Here is a 20,605-nt window from a genome sequence, read left to right on the forward strand (position 1 = left end):
GGGACAGAGTGGGGAATGGAAAAGAACTGGCAGATTGACTGAAATACACTGCTGAGGGGAGCAGTGGGCCAGTCAGGAGAGGTCTGCTGTGCCATGTGGGTCACCTCCCTGGCCAGGAAGTGAACTTGCATTGCAGTGGCTGTGGATAGCTTCATAGTGCTGCATCTTAACCCCTATGCCACCAGGGAGGCCCTGAAAAAGAACTTTAATATAATTAGTATGCAATAAAGAGAAGAGAAAGAATATAGATAAAGTAATTTTCACATGAAACACCCGAAGTTACTTTTTCCCTATGGGTAAATGCACAGACAAACAGGGTTGGCCCAAAGGGGGCTACTGAGGCCCAAAATCTTGCCACAAGTCTAAGGCACCTTCTGGTGGGGACCCATAGGAAAGGAGCAGAAGGGGGTAGGCAAGTCTGGAAGGAAAAGGACAAATTCAAAATACAAATCATGATAAAGGCTGCCATTGTCATCTTCCCATAGATCTCTCACCCACATCTCTGTCACTTTCAAGTGTCTCCTTTCATGTCCCCCAAGGCCCTGGTACAATTCCAAAGCCTAGAAGCAGGCACAGCTTCTTTTTATGTCTCTCTGCTCCATGTGCCTCCTCCAGTTCTTCTTGATCTTTTTCTCCCTTTCTCTCTGTTTCTTCTGCTGCTTCCTCCTGTTCTGCTCCACCCTTACTTGGGTGGAGCAGAAAATCTGGAAACTCCTCTGTGTATGGATATCACACTGTTACTGAAGGAGAGAGAGATATCACACTGTTACTGAGTTTACAGCAGGTTGTGTGGCTATTTTATGCCTCTTCACTGTGAAATACCACCTTGTAGGAGCATTTAATGGGAGGGGACCTGTGGCTCTTACCTTCATTTAACTGTTGGATTTTACTGAAATTTTCCCATGACTGTGGTAAATGTCCTCCATATTGGGTCACTTTCAGTGAAGGCAATAAGAAGCCTTTGGAAGGGAGCCTTTGGATTCTCTGTTGGGGAGAAGAGTCCCGGATTAGTATCTTCCCAAACTACAGAGTGGCTACAAAGTTCCTATGTATCAGGTTTTCAATTGTTATCAAGCCCTGCTCTAACCCCCAATGGGGAAGAGGTCTTGAAGGATGCAGGGAAAATGAAATATGTATGCAGACTTCTTACTAATATGCCTAGAAACAGCATGGCCAATCTGAAAGAGGATACATGTTGTCGAGATAATTCCTTTAGTTATTTCAGCAGCATCAATTGTTTGTACTAACATCTGTGCCAATTGCTTTACATGGATTATTTTATACAATCCTGGTGACAACTCCATGAGGTAAGAAGTAGCATTCCTTTCTGACAGTGAAATGAGGGTATAAAGTTTCCCAGGGCCACATACCTTTAAGAAAAGCAAGTTTAGAAAATCAGATTTCTCAACCTATTATTCTAAGCACTGTCTTTTACTTACACCTGTGATGTGGCAAAGGACTTTTTGTTGTTGTTGTTTGCACTTTCCTCCCCATGTTCTCAAGCTTTAAGAACATCAAAGTTTTTTTTTTTTTTTTAATTTTTTGAGTAGCTAGTCTTTGATTTTTTTTTAAAGATTTATTTATTTATGCATACAAGAGCTGGGGTACAGGCTGGGGGGTGTGTGTGAGAGGATCCACCAGAGACAGAGTGGGGAACAGAACAGGCAGATTGACTGAAATATACTGCTGAGGGAAGCAGCGGGCGAGACAGGAGAGGTCTTCTGCACCATATGGGTAGTCTCTCTGGCCAGCTGGGGATCAAACTCGTGCTGCAGAGGTTGTGGATTGCTTCATAGTGCTGTGCTTAACCCCTTGCCCCACCAGCGAGACCCAAGAACATCAAAGTTTTTAAAGGTCTAATGGAAAAGAAAAAAAAAAAACTTTATCCTAGATTGCCTCCAAAAGATATAGAGATTTTCCCTCCTGGACAATGCTGACACCTATGTTTTCATCCAGAGGTCACCAGAAGCCCCAGGGCAGTGGAGGAGTGGAGATTAAGTTGGATCAGCAGGCCCAGAGCTCCCCCTTTCCTGCCCACTGTCAAAGCTTAGACCTATTGTGACTTCCATTCAGGAGTTAAGCTTGGGGCCAAGAACTGTATTGATTATGTATGGAAGTGGGGTTGAAAGTCAGCATCAAGTAGATGGTATGTCATCTCCTGTCATCCAGCATTTTGTCCATTACCTTTTGAGCCTGTCTTCCACAGGGCAAGGTGCCCAACTGTTCTCAGGGGAAAAGAAATCAAAATCCTGAATTGTCCACTGTGGCATTCATGCCCAAAGAAAAATGCCTACAGCATAAATTTAAAATCCTATTCTAAAAGTGCATCATTGGGAGGCCTTTACAATATAATAACTTTTAAACCTCTGGGTGGCGATGGCTACAGGATAATTATGTCAAACCCAAAGGCAAACCTGAGGGAAATGGCCAGTGGAGGAATAGAGCTTTGATTAACAGATCAGAAAGCCTAGTTTAATATATTGGGACTTTAGTAAAAGCTAGACCTGTTGTTTTGTTGCTTTTTCAGCTTTGCTTTGTTTTGCTGTTTTGTCAAAATTCTAAGAAATGGGTCTAAGAATTAAAATTATTCTTTTTTTAAAAAAAGGATTTATTTATGCATACAAGAGCTGGGGTACAGGCCAGAGATGTGGGTGGTGAGAGGATTCTCCAGAGACAATGGGGAACACAACAGGCAGATTGTCCAAAGTACACTGCTGAGGGGAGCAGCAGGTGAGTCAGGAGAGGTCTGCTGTGCCATGTGGGCTGCTCCCTGGCCGGCTGGGGATCAAACTTGTGCTGCAGAGGCTGCGGATTGCTTCATAGTGTGGTGCTTAACCCCTTGCACCACCAGGGAGGCCCCAAAATTATTCTTATAATTATTCATAAATCACATTCCTGACTTAAAAAAATATTCTCTCAAGCCCATCTTTCTGTTCTTATGTTCAGTACACTGGATGTGTTACAGGACAACTCCGATATAAAAACTGGTTACCTGACTATGGGTCCTCACCCTCATGCTTAAAGGCGAGTTAAACTGCAGATACACACAAAAGCTTAGCAAAAAATTTATTTACAAGGGAAGGGGAAATGAGCAGATGTACAACTCAAGGAGAAAAGAGGGAGATAAAATCTTAAAAGCTTCCTACCCATTCCACGGACCTGGAATCCCAAATGACCTGCTGAGAACACATGCTGCCTGACCAAGACAAGAGCATGAGGAGAGAGAGAGAGAGAGAGAGAGAGAGATGCTTTTATTTACAAATAGAGAAAATGGCTACTTAACTGCTCCCCCCTTGGGGATTTTCTGGTTTGGCTACTAGAACAAGCTTCTCATAAGTTGGTGCTGCTTTTAGGCCAGCTCCATGGCTGGGCCTTTCCAGAGCTAGGCTCCTGTTTTGACTCTCCTCTATATTAAGTGTGTCTTTTTATTCTGATTCTTTGATATCTTGAGGCCCTGCTGATCCTAAAGGAACTGCCCTACTAGGGATAGCCAGTTCCTGGAATAAAGAAAGGGCTAACTTGTAAGTGTGCCTTTCATATTCAAATCAACCAATCCCAAACTCACACCCCTTTTTACACTCTCACTCTCCAAACTTCTATCCTGTCCCAGTGACCCAGACAAGTAGGGACAGTCCCTATGCCCCAAAGCACACCTAATGGTTCAAACTAGCCAATATTATGCCTGCAGACCCTTCCTGTGGAAGCCACAATAAATGTGATTTGCTTGGAACTCTGAAAAAGCTGTACTAAAGATGCAAAGTAATTTTGGTTCTAATGTCTTGTTGGATAGCGAGTCATGTGCTACCTTTTCTACCTCTAGTAACTAACGAGGGCATTGACGATAGTGCTCAGTAGATACACAGTTGAACAAGCTGAAGTTTGAGAAAGGGAAGTGATTCTCTGATCTTTTTTCATAGGAACAGCGATAGCTGTGATGCTTAGGGGAAAAAAATGCCCTTGTCATATTTCCTGTGCTATATACCATATCATTTCATATCTTCCTATAAATGCTACTAAATTATAACTGATGTGGCCCTGTTAACTTACAGGGCCTTAGTAAGTAGCCCTATTAACTCCTTAACGAAGTTTTAATATATTTTTCTTAATATAGTTAAATTATATTCTTTCCCCCAACATCTCTTATTCCCCTTGACCCTTTTCCTTCCCACCACTTAAACTCAGAAACTCACTCCATTTATTATAGCCACTAGTTTTTATAAGGATTTTACTTTGTTGAATTACCCACTATATAAATGTCCAATATTTGTCTTTGTCATTCTGACTTGCTTTATTTATACATAATTCCCTTGACCTCCTTCCATTTTTTTGCTGAAAATGGCGGCATTTCATCTCTCTTTATAGCTGAATAGTATTCTATTATGTGGATAGACCACATTTCTTGATCCAGTCCTCTGTCAGTGGGCATGTAGATTGTTTCTATGTTCTAGCTATTGTAAATAGTGCTGCAACAAATATTGAGCATATAGTTTTTTCTGTTGATGGTTTAGCATTCCTTGGATAGATGCCCAAGAGTGGGATTACTGGTTCATACCCTGTTTCCATTTTTAATTTTTTAAAGGTAAATTCAATTTCCATAATACCTGTAATAGTTTATATTCCCACGAACACTGATAAGCTTCCTCTTTATAAATCCTCTCCAGCATTTCTTGTTGGGGGTCTTTTTAATGTGTGCCATTCTCCCAGGTGTGAAGTGATTCCTCATTGTGGTTTTAACATATAACTCTTATTGGAGCAGTGATGAACATTTTTCTGTGTACCTATTGGCCTTTCTATATCCTCTTTGGTGAATTTTCTGTTCAGATCTGCTGCACGTTTATTAATAAGGTTGTTTGTTTTTCTACTGTTGAATTGTGTAAGATTTTTATATATCTTGGGTATGTACCCCTCATCAGTTATGTAATACCTAAACATTTTCTCCCATCCAGTAGGATGTCCTTTTAATCTACTGGTGCATTTCCTTTGCTATGTAAGACCTTTTTAATTTAAGGTGATCCCAGTGATTTATTTTTGCTTTTATTTCCCTTGTCATAAGAGTAGAGTCACCAAAAACATCTTTATTCATTGATGTCATAGAACAGCAACAATATTTTATTGTTTCAGAACTTATATCTAGATCTTTACTTAATTCACTTGGAATTTACTTTTGTGTGAGGAGTTAGAGAGTGATCTAACTTCATTATTTTATATGCAGTCTTCCAGTTTTCCCAGCACCATTTATTTAATAAAGAGGCTCTCCTTTTTCCCATTGTAGTATCCTGGCTGCTTTATCATAAATTAAGTGCATTTGGTTTTGTTTCATTGATTATATATCTTATGTTTATGCCAGCGCCATACTGTTTTCAGTATTGTTGTTTTATAGTAATGTTTGAGGTAATATGATACCTTCATTTCTCTCCTTTTTTCTCAGGATTGTTTTTGCTGTTCAAGGCCTTTTTATGGTTCCATATAAATTTTCAATATTTTTTGTTCATTTCTTTAAAAATATTATTGCTATTTTAACGGGGATTGTGTTAAATTTTTTATTGCTTTAGGAAGCATAATCAGTTTGATTATATTAATTCTCCCCATCATGAGCATGGAATGTCTTTTCATCTCCTTATGTGACTATCTAACTCCTTTAATAATGTCTTATAGTTTTCCTTATATAAATCCTTTTCCTCCTTCTTAATTCCAAGGTATTTGATTATTTTTGAAGTAATTGTGAATGTAATTTTTTTTAAGTCCTTTTTCTTCTCATTTGTTGTTTGTATATAAAAATGCTATGGGTTTTTGTAATTTTGACAAATTACTTTGACAAAGTGAGGCTCATGTGGGAGGGCAGCCAGCTCAGAGTTAATGGCAAGAAGGAGCATGAAGAGAATGAAAAATTTTGACATTCCTTTGAAAATTTCACTTTTTTAAAGTAGGCTGGATAAGGTGATCTTTGGTTGTAAAACATGCAGAGGTTAGTAAGAAGGCAACACTACATATATTAAAAATCCATTGAGAAGTAGTTCCAAGTATAAGAGAAAAGATCACTATAAATTTAATTGTAAAGATAGAGATGATCATACAAGACATTTAAAAATAAACAGTGCTGCTGTTGGTGGGAGTGCAAACTGGTCCAACCACTATGGAGAGCTGTGTGGAGATTTCTGGACCTACTAAACATAGAGCTTCCATATGATCCAGCAATTCCACTCCTAGGTATTTACCCAAAGGACACAGAAACATCAATTCCAAAGAGCACCTGCACCCCTATGTTTATAGCAGCACTGTTTACAATAGCTAAGCTTTGGAAACAGCCCAAATGCCCAAAAATAGATGACTGGATCAAGAAGATGTGGTACATATATACCATGGAATATTACTCAGCATTCAAAAAAGATAAACACATGCAATTTGCAGCAACATGGATGGCGCTGGAGGGGATCATGCTCAGCAAAATAAGCCAAAATGAAAAAGAAAAATACCGGATGGTCTCACTCATAGCAGGAATCTAGAAAACTTAAATAAGGGACCAGGAAAATGAATATAAGAAAGTGAAAATCAAAATCAACAAAAAACTATGAACCAGAGACACTTTTTGGGGGGTGGGGGGTGGGAGGGGAAGGATTGGGGTCAGAATGGGGCGTTTGCAATTGTATGGGGGAATATAAAAATAAAATTTAATATTAAAAAAAAATAAACAGTGCTGGGGGAAAATGTGTAGAAATAAAATAATTGGGATCAATAAGTGTTATATATTATTAATATTACCAATATGAGGGATAAAAGGAATAAGCACATGTTGTAGCATCACAGGAATGAACCCTGAAAATTGTTAATGCATAGAAAATGATTCATAATAGTAATTTCTAAATTGGAATTATAAATAAAATATTTAACATTTTGGATTAGGTAATCTGGGACAATCAATAAGCATGTAGAAAACTGAGAAAATTACATATTGAAGCAGAATCAGCAGAACAAAAGGAGTTGTTTGGGTAAAAGATTATATGCTGACCTAAAAGAAAAGAGAAAATCACAGTACAATTGACTCATGAATGACACAGATTTCAACCACAAGTATCAACTTGCACGTGGATTTTTTTCTGTTCTGGAGTTCCATATTCTCAGATTCAGCCACCCATGAGTGTCTGCTGGTTGAATCTGAGGATATGGATCCTGTGTGTATGAAGGGCTGGATATAAATTATATGCAGATTTTGTAATGTGTGCATGGGTACCCCTAATTCACTTCCCCCTCAGTCCCTTGTTATTCACGGTTAACTGTATTACTAACAAGCTCTTATTTAGCAAACAAAAACTGTACATCACAAAAGTATGTTTCTATATTGGGGGGAAAACCCCAGGAAGAAATGAGAACTTACCTCAGGGCAAAAGGCCAGCTCTCACCTGGAAATCAGAGTACTGCATACTTCTGCAGGAAAATGAGTACTATTTGTACAAACATACCTAGGAACTGTATATGTGAACCCCTGGGAGCGGCCTCTGCTGGGAGTGAGTGAGTTGTTAGAGTGTCTTAGATTTCTGCTAATAAGCTCTCTTTTAAGCTAGAAATTTATATTGCATGTAAGGCTAGAAGGGACTGTCAGGGTCATGTAAACCACTCAGTTATATTCATTGGTGACTTGCAGGCTGCCTTTGACCCATTGTTACTAATACTAAAAGATTGGAAACTCTAAATGTCCAACAGTTGAATATACCAGGGGTCTTACATAGCATAAAATACTGCTTTAAAGAACAGGTGGATTTTCATGATTTGATATGGAACCATCTCTGGGATATATTGTTCAAAGCAAATGTAACTACTGGGGCACAACAATGCATGTGGTATACTATTTATGACAAAAATAAAACTATGTTTTTTGGACATCTATGTGTCTAAATTCTTAGAAAAATTCAGGAACTACATATTCAACAATAAGCTGGAATTGAGGAGGAGGTAGGTGGTGAAGGAGGTGTTTGTTTCATCAGTATTTTGAAAATTTTACAATGAAATGTACTGATGTGTTGAGTAATTGATAGTTTTTACAACATACAATTTTGACTTAAAATTTTTTTAAAGATTTATTTATTTATGCATACAAGAGCTGGGGTACAGGCCAGAGATGTAGGGGGTGAGAGGATTCACCAGAGATAGAGTGGGGAACAGAACAGGCAGACTGACTGAAATACACTGCTGAGGAGAGCAGCAGGTGAGACAGGAGAGGTCTGCTGCGCCATGTGGGTTTCTTTCTGGCCAGCTGGGGATTGAACTCATGCTGCAGAGGCTTCTTTTTGCTTCATAGTGTGGTGCTTAACCCCTTGGGCCACCAGGGAGGCCCTTGACTTCAACTTTAACCTGTTATTTGTATTAGTCCCTTTGGAATACAACTCATCCTCTGGGCCACTTGACATCCTATCTTCTTTGATGCCTTTACAATTATTTATCTGTTTATAGATAAGGATTCCACATGAAATTATCAACACTTAATAGTTAAACAAGAAAATAAGAATTTTATTAGCCATTATTCTATGCTTACATCACTGATAGCAGTTATTGCTATGGAAACTTCTTTCCAAGTTCACCACTAATTTATTACATGTTCCTCTTTTTCTATCATAATTTGAGGATATTTCTTCATTCCCTTCTTCACTGTTGACTACCATTTTTTATAATGGTTCACCCATATGGTTTCTGTACTGGAATTTAGAAATATGGAGCCAGCGTGATCCTTTCTTTCTGGCCCTTCTTAAATTTTGTTTGACCCATTTCCTTGACCCGCTTGAGTAACCTCAGTCTCTGTGCGTACCTGCCTTCTCTGTGTGAGAATTGGATAGTCCTCTTGTTCTCTCATTCCAGAGTTGCATTTTCTCTTACTTGCTCCATTGAGCCATAGGAGAGGTGATGTGATAGGTCTACTTTTGTGTTAGCCAGCATGCCCATTTTTTCTCCACAAGTTCCTGCGAAATGTTATAATCAGGACTTGAGTACTTTAGAGGCATCACTGGCCTTTATATCATGTAACATATTTGGGTGACATAATGAAAAGATAATGGAGTCTGCTTTTTATTTGTATGAATTTGAGCAAATGGTCTAAACTCAGAAATTTAGTCTTGTTTGTAAAGTAGAAATAGTCACTCTAGGATCTGAAACTTTTTAGGACTATTCATCATGCTTCATATGCACAGACATATGCATGCATACGGTAAGCAACAAGTGGTGGCTGTTTAACTGGGTGTTTTGAACTCACCTACCTCCTTTCCAGAACCTCAGTTTCTTTAAACCACTAGATGTGTGTGTGTGTGTGAGATGCCTCTTGCCTGAGTTATCATTTCTTTTTTTTTTCTTTTTAATAGTTTTTATTATTTATTATTTATTTATTTATGCATATAAGAGCTGGGATGTAGGCCAGCGATATGGGGGTGAGTGGATTCCCTAGAGACAGAGTGGGGAGCAGAACAGGCAGATCTACTGAAATATGCTGCTGAAGGGAGCAGGGGGTGACACAGGAGAGGTCTGCTGCACCATGTTGGTTAACTCCCTGGTGGGGGATCAAACTTGTGCTGCAGTGGCTGCATAGCTTAATAGTGCTGTGACTTAACCCCTTGTGCCACCAGGGAGGCGCTTGAGATATCATTTCTGATTGTTCTTTCACAGCCCAAAAAGTGCAAGGTGTTCCCATCTATGCCATTTGAGCTATTTTCTAGAATGCTTTGGTTTTAAATGTAAGGCATTAATATGGTCCATCTCTCAGAGATGGCCACTCTGAGGTAGACAATCAGGGACCAGTGGCCTCCCTCTTTGAATATTACCAAGAAATCATCTGTGATTGAGCAGAAACAACAAGAGATATTTTTAAAATCATTAACTAAATGGAACAAAGGAAACTCCTTTTCCATGGACCCTTCCATGACTTCTTATCTACCTCTGTCACCCCTGGCTAGCTGTGCCTCCTTTATCACATGTATTGGATATGGCCCATGTTCAATCCTTCAGTGTTTTATGTGATCTATTTAGACCTCACTTGAAATTTCTCATGAACAGATTTCTTATAAACCATCTTTTTTATAAGCAAAGTTACAGAAGCTGTCCATTCCCTGATATGTAGATGACATTAAAAAGGAACAGTTTGTCCACATGCAGGTATTTTAAAAGTGTTGCTGTGACAAAGGGAATTATGAAGATATGTCGCTGCCAGTATCTAGAAATAAACCATTTATTAAAACCATGAAATAAAAACTTATTTCAAATAGAAGATCAAAGTGGCAGAGTCAACTTGACCTAAAGCCTATCAGTGCTACACTGTGAGTTTCTAGTCCAACTCTTGCCCAATTTGCAGTCACTTAACCCCAGTGTTAATTGTTTAGCACTGTGGCCAGGGAGCGTAGAAAGAGTTGTAGGAGAGAAGGACATATGTGAGTCCTCCATGAGGCCCCTCCTAAGGGACTCACAGTCTAGTGGAAGAGATAAGTGAATAAATTAAAGTCCAGGGCTGCAAATTTTTTTTTATTAAGTAGTTATTTTTTAGCTAATATTTTATTTTATATAATTCTTACATCATTTTTCATTTTTGCACAATGTATACATTATCATTTTGGTTATATTCCCCGTATAATTGCACCCCCCCTTATTTTGACCCTAGTCCTTCCTCTCCCCTTCCCTTCACCGCCCCCCCCCCCCCCGTGGTGTATCTCTGGTTTATACTTGCTTGTTGATTTTGATTTTTACTTTGTATTAATTAGTCTTTTTCCTGGTCCCTTATTTAGGTTTTCTAAATTCCTGCTATGAGTGAGACCATCCAGTATTTTCTTTTTCTTTCTGACTTATTTCGCTGAGCATGATCCCTTCTAGCTCTATCCATGTTGCTGCAAACTGCATGTGTTTATCTTTTTTGAATGCTGAGTAATATTCCATTGTGTATATGTACCACATCTTCTTGATCCAGTCATCTATTTTTGGGCATTTGGGTTGTTTCCATAACTTAGCTATTGTAAATAGTGCTGCTATAAACATAGGGGTGCAGGTGCCAGGGCTGCAAATTTAAGTCTGTTTTACAGAAGAGGAAACAGTGGGACTCATTTCAGTATCTTTACCTGTATTGATTTCACAAGTTAAGAATCTTCTTTTTTTGGTAGTTTTTTTTTTTTTTAAAGACGTATTGTGCTAACTTAGTGGAAAGCATAATCTAATATACCATATCATACTAAATAATATTAATGAATGAGACTATTTATAATCCAGGTCACAGTAACAGCTGGTGGTAAGCTGCACTCTCTCAAAAACATCTGGGAGGTGAGAAGGAGTTGTGTATCAGTGGCTGCCTCTAATGTACTGAATAGGAGCCCACAAAGGTTCTCTTCTTGGACTTCATTCAGGAGGACTTAAATATCAGAAAAACCACAAGGCCCATATCCAGCTTGGCATTCCCCCAGATGAGATGTTAGCGGGCGCAGTGTCGGGGCTAAGTCCCAGTAGCCACACTGGAAGTTAAATTTCTCAGACTGTTACCAGTAAGACCCCCTCATTACACAGATACTCCTACCTGCCCTATAGGTGCACTCATAACAGCAATACCAGCATATGAGGCGTTGAAGGTTGGAATACAAGTACATTTGTATGTGGGATTTTCATCTCAGGAGCCTAATTTTTTGAAATCAATTTTTTTTCAGTAAACTTTATGTTCTATCTTTTGGGTAGCCAAATTATAGAAAGAGCCTTAGAAAAATTTGAAGGGCACCAATTATATAAGGTTTATTAACATTTTGCTGAATTCTTCCATGATTTGTAGTGGATTTTAATATGATTATAAGATTTTAAAATATGAGCTTTGCTCTATGATTTATCTTGGGGTTCAATTGACGGAATTTGAGTAAATTATTCACCAGTTCATTAAAATTCAGTAGGACTGAAGGTTTCCATGAAATGCATTAAAGTGTCTTTTGCAAAAGAACTGCTGGTGGTTTTCCTAATAAGGCCTACACCAAAAGTGTACAGACGACAAATGAGATGTAAATTTTACATTTTACATTCTGTTAACAAGAATTGTTTATGTAAACATCAGTGGAAGAAACTGACTTTCAGCTAGCATCTACAGGATGGTGATTTTTCATCTCTTGGGAACATATAATTGACATGAAAATGCATTGCTGCAAGAACTCCTTGAGTCTTGTAATGATGATTATCTCTGTCGGTTAGAGAAAACATTTTAGTAAATGGAGTTTTAGTTAACATTTTAATAAAAAGAACTATCATCATTTGAGAGTAGAAATTAGACCCTAAATATTTTAAAACTAGAAATGTGCTTTTCCCTCCACTGAAACCAAAATTATGTAATTTATTGGAACAGATGGTACAGAAGAGGTGGTCTGTGCAAAAGAGCTGTTTCCCTTTTAGTAAGATAATTTATAAAAATGCTACAAAAACATAATGAAATCAGACTTAAAGGCTTTTATGTAGTCTAATTGATTCCACTGATTTTATTTTTCCTCCACAAAGCCTTACCAAAGTTAAATCTCTCCCTTGCCAACTCTTTGAGCACTTTTGTCTACTAGTACTTTCAGCCACAGTTTCATAACTGAATTTGTGAACCACTTTCTAATCGACTTTGTTATGGCTAAATAAAATTCCATTTTCAGGTTCTATTTCCAGATATCTTGCCCGTTGGAATTTCCTTCCTTGAAGCCTAGCTTAAATCCTAACTGTGATCGGCACCAGTCTTCTGTGATATGGACCATTTTACTTAAAAATCTCCTGTTCTGTCCCATCTTTCCCTCAGCAGTAAACATGTGACTTCCTCCTGCCTTCTTTGTTGCATGAATGTGATTGGGCATGCTTTCTCCATCCTTCCTGTGATTTCTAGTTACTCTTACTCACCCATTCCAGCAGTAGCTGGGTGTGTAATTGTTAGGGGGAAATGGATGTCCTGCTACCCTGTAACATAATGACCAAATGGGCCCAGGAATGGATGCTTAGGACAATAGAGCAATGGTTCTTAACCCTTTTGAGAGTCTAGGCTTTGGAGTCTCTCCACAGTAAAATGCACATGTGTGTGGCTGTACAGTCACATACAATTTCAGTGGGCCCCTGGCACTACCTGTCACTCAGTTCATAACCCGCATCAGACCCATAGTCCTGGTTGCTATGCTGAGGCTGTGCGTGGCTATAGCTTGCAGGCTTTTTATTGACCACATGTATCTAGCCCTACCCAGGTTACAAGTATAAAGCAGTCTGGAAGGATCTGGGGTGGAAATTTTTCACAGGTATTTTTTAAGCAGGATGTATTTTAGAAATCAGATTTTTTTAAATGTTTGTCAGTTATAATCACCTATATGAAGTTTTTACAGGATCTGATTTCACAAAAATTACATTTAGTTGGCTTTTTCCTGAATTGACTTGTTCAGACATGTTAGTCCTCTCAGAATTAAGTTCTCCTGAGATTTTTAGAACAGTACATTCAGACTCACGCTTGGCTGGATTCGCTTGCTGATATTTGTTGAAGAGTCTCTTGAACTGGCTTCATTTGGGAATCACTCAAACACAGGGGAAAGTAAAACAGACGTGTGTTTTACTGGCCCTAAAGTATTGTTTTAATGTATTTTTTGTGTGTGTGTGGAACTTAATGGTGTCTTGGGACATGGAGAAATGATATTGGGGGGAAATTAGTTTCTAATGTGTAATTTAGTCAGACAATCAAGGAATGTATATATATTTTTCAGTTTAATCACTTCTTATTAATCCATACTTATATTTATGAACATTTGTGTTTTAAAATTATAATGATTCTAGTTTTTTCTTTTACATTAGAAACTCCATCTATATAAAAAATATTTAAAATTATTAAAGACAATGTGATTTTTTTTTAAAATTTAGGACATGAAAGAAACCCAAACAATTCAGAAAATTCCAATAAAATATGTTAGTGTATTATTTTTTAGTTTTGAAACTAATGATCATTATTGTGACTTAAAAAAACAATAGCAGTTGCCAGATAGTATTTACAAGTATTGCCATAAACTTAACATAAATTAATTGGCTTAGTGAGACAGTGATAATGATTTTCCTGAGTCAAGAAGAAAAACCTATTACAGTATGCTGATCAGGCCAAAATTCTTTGTTTATGGTCTTGTCTCCATATTAGCTTTTTCCTAGAAAATCTTATGTAGACTACATTACGTATATAAAGAAATAGAGGTAGACTATAAAATTGAGAGCTGGGCTTCTAATAAAGAGGCACGATCCAGCATTCCCTTTATTTCCTTTAGTGCACCTGCCACTCACAGACATTGCATTAATATATATTGAGTGAATGAATATTTTCATGAATTAATAGCAAAACATTTTAAAAGACATGCTCCGTCCTAGTGTGGTTTAACTTCCTCTTCTCTTTTCTAATACCTGCATTTCATATCTTCACCGAGTCCACACCATCCCATAGCATCGTTATCACCCTCCCTCTCTTCCCACACCCTTCCTTGACAGTCATCTCTGTTAAAACAGTCTGTGAATATTTTGTTTGGGTTCATGAGTGTCATTGGTGTTTGAATAGTGTGAGGATCCTAGGGCAAAACGGGTGGGGAATCCCCCCACCAGTCTGGTGACATTGTGTCCTCTGATGTCTAAGTGTGGCATTCACTCCTTAGCACACATAACTTCTGTTTCTACCTGACAGTGAATATAAAACCAGACCCAAATGTGTTGGGAGTGGCTGGTGTGACTTTGTAAAGAGTAGGGGACTTGCCCAATGCATGGCATCCACTGTTGAATTTTACTGCCATCATTTTTCTATTAGAGCCTTTGAAGTATCAGACCTCAAGTATGTCTCTTCTAAATAGGTGCGAACAACAGACATACATTGTTTAAAAATGTTTTCACTCCCCCCTGGAGGAAGGAGTAGGATGAAAACAAGGTGGGTGGGAATTGTATGGGGACTATAACCAAGATGAAAATGCATACATTGTGCAAAAAAGGAAAAATAATGTAAAAAAAAAAGTGAAAAAAATTGTATAAGTTTTAGATATACATCATTAAAATAAAAAAAAAAAGTTTTTTCTCCATTCTCCCTCTTCACTGTGTCACCTCCTTCTCCTCACAGGCTATGGCCACACTGTGCCCTTGTCCGATGGGGGTAAGGCCTTCTGCATCATCTACTCAGTCATCGGCATCCCCTTCACGCTCCTGTTCCTGACGGCCGTGGTCCAGCGCGTCACCATCCACGTCACCCGCAGGCCTGTCCTCTACTTCCACCTCCGCTGGGGCTTCTCCAAGCAGGTGGTCGCCATTGTCCACGCCGTTCTCCTCGGGTTTGTCACTGTGTCCTGCTTCTTCTTCATCCCGGCAGCTGTGTTCTCTGTCCTGGAGGATGACTGGAACTTCCTGGAATCTTTTTATTTTTGTTTCATTTCCCTGAGCACCATTGGTCTGGGGGATTATGTTCCTGGAGAAGGCTACAATCAGAAATTCAGAGAGCTCTATAAGATCGGGATCACATGTGAGTATTGGGGTCAGACGGCACAGCTGCTCTGTTTTGTTAACCTAGAAGACTAATGATAGCCACTCATCAAAGCCCTGATTGCTTTTACCCTGATAAGTTTTCAGTTTTGCCCCCTTCCCATAACTATTTCATTTCATCATGATTTATTTTGAGATCCTTAATACATGTCTTATGCAGACTTCCCCCACCCCCAGCCACCTTAGAATCACTATGCTATTTCCTACTAGTTATAGAAGCTTTAGAAAGTGCAAAAATGTCCCATACAGAATATATTTGAAAACCAACTTTTACTTTAAAAACAATTGCTCTGCTTTATTATTAGATATTTTAAATTCAAGAAAACTCAGACTCAGATGTAGCCTTTTACTATCAATCATGTTCTTTCATTTACCAAGAAAATCTTTTTTTTTTTTTGAAGATTTATTTATTTATTAATACAAGCACGGGGTATAATCAGAAGCACGGGAGGGTAAGAGAATTCACCAGAGCCAGAGCCGGGAGCAGAACAGGCAGACAGATGGAGGACACTGCTGAGGGGAGCAGTGGGCGTGGCAGGAGAGGTCTGCATGCCATGTGGGACCCTCACCTGGCGGCCCGGGATTGAACCTGTGCTGCAGAGGCTGTGGGCAGCTTCGCAGCCCAGCTCTCAACTGCTGCGCCACCAGGGGAGGCCCATTACCAAGAAAATCTTAAAGCTATGGATGATCTCAGTTACCTGTCTCTTTTATCCATTTTTTTTCCTCAAAAAGATTGTATATGTTAACTGTCTTCAGAATTTTATATATGGACAACAGACATTATATGGCCAGTGATTTATCATTTTTAAACATTATTGAAACATTCTGTATGACATGGAAAACTTAGTAATGCATTTTCCAGAAAATTTATTTCTGAGTGTCCCTCTCTTTTCAAGATTCAAATAATTGCTTCATTATGTATTGATACATCCAGTTTTTATTTCTGCCTCCTCAACAATTTTTAAGACTCAACTATGGCATGCCTTCTAGAAAATCGTAGTAGATAAGATACTCAGGCAGTCAGATGCTCTGTCTGGCCCTGTGTTGTAGTCTTAACCTGACAAACTGCTTATTAGTGGAACTGAATGTATTTAAATAATTCTATTAAGCCATGGGCCCTACTCAAGACATGCTTTGAACAGTGCCTGGCTGCTATACAAGTTTAGTAAATATTTACCAAGTGGCTACAAGGATGATTTCCTATTTTCTCGAGTTACTATAAATATTTTTAGTGCCCACATAATATCTCTACTATAACCATGCCTCTATTGCTGAATATTTAGATTGCTTTCAAATGAGGGGTATTATACAAAAATGCTGCAGTGAATATTTTTGTGCATTTATACCTTTTCTACTTTGATAGCTTTTCAAAAAGTGGAATTGCTCACCCAAAGTGAACATAACTTTTTGTGACTCACAGACCATGTTGACCCAATGCTTCCTAAGTGGTGTTAGGAGTTTACACTACACCAGAATTATCTGGATGTAATAGTTTCAGCATGCCTGGGCTGGTATGGGGCAATGGCAATGTGTAGTTTTGGTTTTTGCTTTTTTTTCATGTTTAATAGAAAAAGTAAATATTATCTTGACTTTCATTTCATGTATTAAGTAAAATGTTACCTCTATTTTTTTTGTGACTTAGGAAGTGGGCTCTGTTTCTATAATTACAGTTGCTGGCTCTACTTTTCCCTGGTTTTGTCTTCTCATAATTTTTGCCCTGCGTGTTAACTCCCTCAATTTTTCATATTATACTACATTATTGTAGAAAATTTTAATACTTCTTACAGGAATCATGGGTTTTTAAGGCAAACTATGTATTGCACGTGCTGAATGAAACAAACAAATAGCCCAAAGGCGTATTTGTTACTTTGTGGACAGGATAATGTCCCATAGCTTTTGCCTGAAATCTTAGGTATTTTGTTAGTGCTTAATGTTTGACATAATAATGGATAAAGAAAAGGAGGGGATTTGTCAATTAGTGTAACAACATCATTGCTATTTCTAAAGTAAGCTCTATTCTTATAAAAAATAACCAAATTACAAAGAGGATACTGTGTCACTTTGCATTCCTGAGATAATCAGCCTCTTTATTCCTATTATGCTAGGAATTCTATCTTCCCTATTTCATTATTTTCTGGAAATATTTTTCAAACGTGAAGTTGGGATTTTGCTATTAGAATTTTTACTTTCACTTTCCTGTTCTTTTCCACACTGATTTTTTTTTTTCTGGAAACATTTTAGATATATCAGAAATGACTTAAAATCACTATTTTTCCATCATAGACTCCAAGGGATCATACTTCACCTGAACCAACAGGTTATTTTCTATTTTGGGGTAGGAAACTGTTAGAGTTACTCAATAAATGGTTCATGTGCCTATTTCCTAAATGACTGCATGCAGGGGAAAACTTAATTTGTGGCTGCATCTCGAAGAAAGTATAAATAGCCACCTTTAAAAATGACCTTTTAAAAAAAGTTTACTGACATAACATTGATTTATAACATTATATAGGTTTTAGGGGTGCATCATTATAAGTCAACATCTGTATATACTACAGTCTGTTCACCATTAAAAATAATTCTATCTTTTGCCATATAGTTTTGTTTTATTTAGTTCATTTGTTTTGTTTCTTTATGTGTCATCACTCAAATGTTGGGTGATACCCTTTTTAGTATCTACATTGATCTTAAAGGAATTTTTGTTCCAGATTAAATTTGTAATTTCTGATGCTAAATTTCTAATTGTGTACTGAAAATAATGGTGAGTGTAATGACTGCTAAAAAAAAAGGTGCCTCACTTCGTTCTGAGCCCTTTTGATATGTCAGAACCTGTCCAAAATATCCCTGATGTTTTGAGAGGCACTGATTATGAGGTGGGGGTGAAGGGCTCTCTCCTTGAAGGTGACTTTGGGTGAGTATGTCCTCTCTTCCTAACAGTGCTGCATCAGCCCCAGCTTTCTATTTTTTCTCCAGAACTGCACCATATGATTCTGGATAGCCCGAGTTGGTAGAAGGTGAGGTCATCCATCATTTTTTCCTGAGTACTCCCTCTCAAGTCTCAGAATCCAAAACATTCCAAACAGTTAGGAAAGTGGCCGTGAAGGTGCCTGTCCACATACCCTCCTCTTACATGAGACCTTGTCATTTTTCCCACACAGGTTACCTGCTACTTGGCCTTATTGCCATGTTGGTCGTTCTGGAGACCTTCTGTGAACTCCATGAGCTGAAGAAATTCAGGAAAATGTTCTATGTGAAGAAGGACAAGGATGAGGACCAGGCGCACATCATAGAGCACGACCAGCTGTCCTTCTCCTCCATCACAGACCAGGCAGCCGGCATGAAGGAGGACCAGAAGCAGAGCGAGCCTTTCGTGGATGCTCAGTCACCCGACTGCTCCGATGGCTCCGTGAACCATTAAGCTTAGGGCTTTGCTACATCGCCCTGGAGCTCCGGGGCAGGGAGGGACAAGCTTATTTTTGTTCATTTTTATGAGAATGTAAAAGCTGAGGTGGTGTTTTTACGAATATATGTTGTTTGCAATATATATTTAAAAAAGGAAGATTTTACTCTGGAGGAATGTTAAATATCTGAAGAAATGCAATAGGTTCCTATGACAAAGTTATCTAGACTTATAAGTGAAAAAATACTTGAATGCTACTATGGATAGAAGCAGATTTTATACTTTTAATTGGGGACTTTGGGGTTTACATTTAAATCAGTTAGCTGGTGGCTCAATAGCAACATTTATATTTACAAGCAAGAAAAGCATAGAGATGTGTTTTATAAATAAGTTTATGTGTACTGGCTTGCATGTGCCCAAACAAAATCCTTATTTTTGTAGAATCTAAGTTAAACCTACTATTTATAATGAATAGGTAACCACTAACAATGTACATATGAAGTATAAATATGTTTATAACCTGTATATAAGGCTTAGTTCACCGGTTCCCAGCATACTCTTAATCCAAGGTTGTAGATATCTTTTCTTTTGATTTCTCTTTTTACTAAATAATCAAGAGTTGCTATAATAAAGTAGGGGAATAATACAGTTGAGTGAATTATTCTAGTATTCTTCTGCAATGAATGTTTCTACCCTCTTGCAGTAGTATGATATCAGACATCTAAAGTATTTGTAAGCATTTTTCTGGAGTTGAACAGGTAATGTAGAATATGAGCTGTAAAAAAGGCCAAGACATTTTGTTTTGAAAACACATTGTGATACGCAGCTACCTAGTAATAAAGCCCAGATCATGAATTCAGAAGCCAAAAGGAACGGATTCTGTCAAACTGATCAGAGATTTTTTTAATTTATAAATTGATATAAATAAAAATCATAGCTTGTTGCAACCTTATGCTTTACTATATCAAGAAAATTTTTCCTCCATATAGATAATATGTATATACTCCTGTAGAAAAACCATAAATGCAATAGTAAAGTGATATACCTAGGGCACAGCTAAGAATTTCAGAAAAGAAAATTAGAACCTGCATAATAATTAATGCTCAGTGACCTGCTAACTGAGTCTCATTTCCAGGTCTTTGTGACAGTCACTGTCCTACTGATGAACCACCCAGTCAGAACCTCCGTGCATTGGGGAACTTACTCAGTAACCGCCACACCTTCTGTGTTACCTGCCGCCCTGGCATACCACTCCCAGCCCTGTCCTGACCACTGCTGCATTAGCCTCACACCTGTACCCTGGCTTATAACAGGGTTCTTCTTTATTGTATAAAATCCCATCTCATCTCAGAGCAACAAAACTTCGACTTCATATCTCCCTGGTATTCTGTAGGGTGAACTGTCATCAGCACATCCTTTCCAGTGTTTAATTCCCACAATAGTGTTCTGTTCCCCCAAATCTTGGTCATGCTGCCCCATCAGCACGTTTCTCTCTATTCCATGCTGACTTCATCTCTGCAGTGGAAAGTGGCTCTCATGCAGGATAGATCATTGATGAAGGCATGAACAGAGAGACCCCACAGAGAATAGGAACATGCATCATGAATGTGACCAGGTCTAGAAGGTTCACAACGCTGAAGAATATAAACCACAGAAATGTTGGATTATCCAGTAGTGTCATTGTAGTTTTTCTGTAGGAAAAGACTGGAA

General features: G+C 38.2%; 1 protein-coding gene across 1 annotated transcript in view; it reads left to right on the forward strand.

Annotated features, from left to right (window-relative positions):
* The window catches only part of KCNK1 (potassium two pore domain channel subfamily K member 1), a gene marked incomplete at its 5' end in the record, with an annotated part of 56,043 nt that extends 36,952 nt beyond the window's left edge, over nucleotides 1-19,091 (forward strand). The window contains 2 exons of the mRNA XM_084253296.1: nucleotides 15,080-15,475; nucleotides 18,654-19,091. Of these exons, the coding sequence (XP_084109422.1) occupies nucleotides 15,080-15,475; nucleotides 18,654-18,913 (656 nt within the window). The 3' untranslated portion in view covers nucleotides 18,914-19,091. The remainder of the gene's footprint in view (nucleotides 1-15,079; nucleotides 15,476-18,653) is intronic.
* Nucleotides 19,092-20,605: the final 1,514 nt, after the last annotated feature.

This window comes from Talpa europaea (genome assembly GCF_964194135.1).
Source record: "Talpa europaea genome assembly, chromosome: 14".
In the NCBI taxonomy this organism is placed as follows: Eukaryota; Metazoa; Chordata; class Mammalia; order Eulipotyphla; family Talpidae; genus Talpa; species Talpa europaea.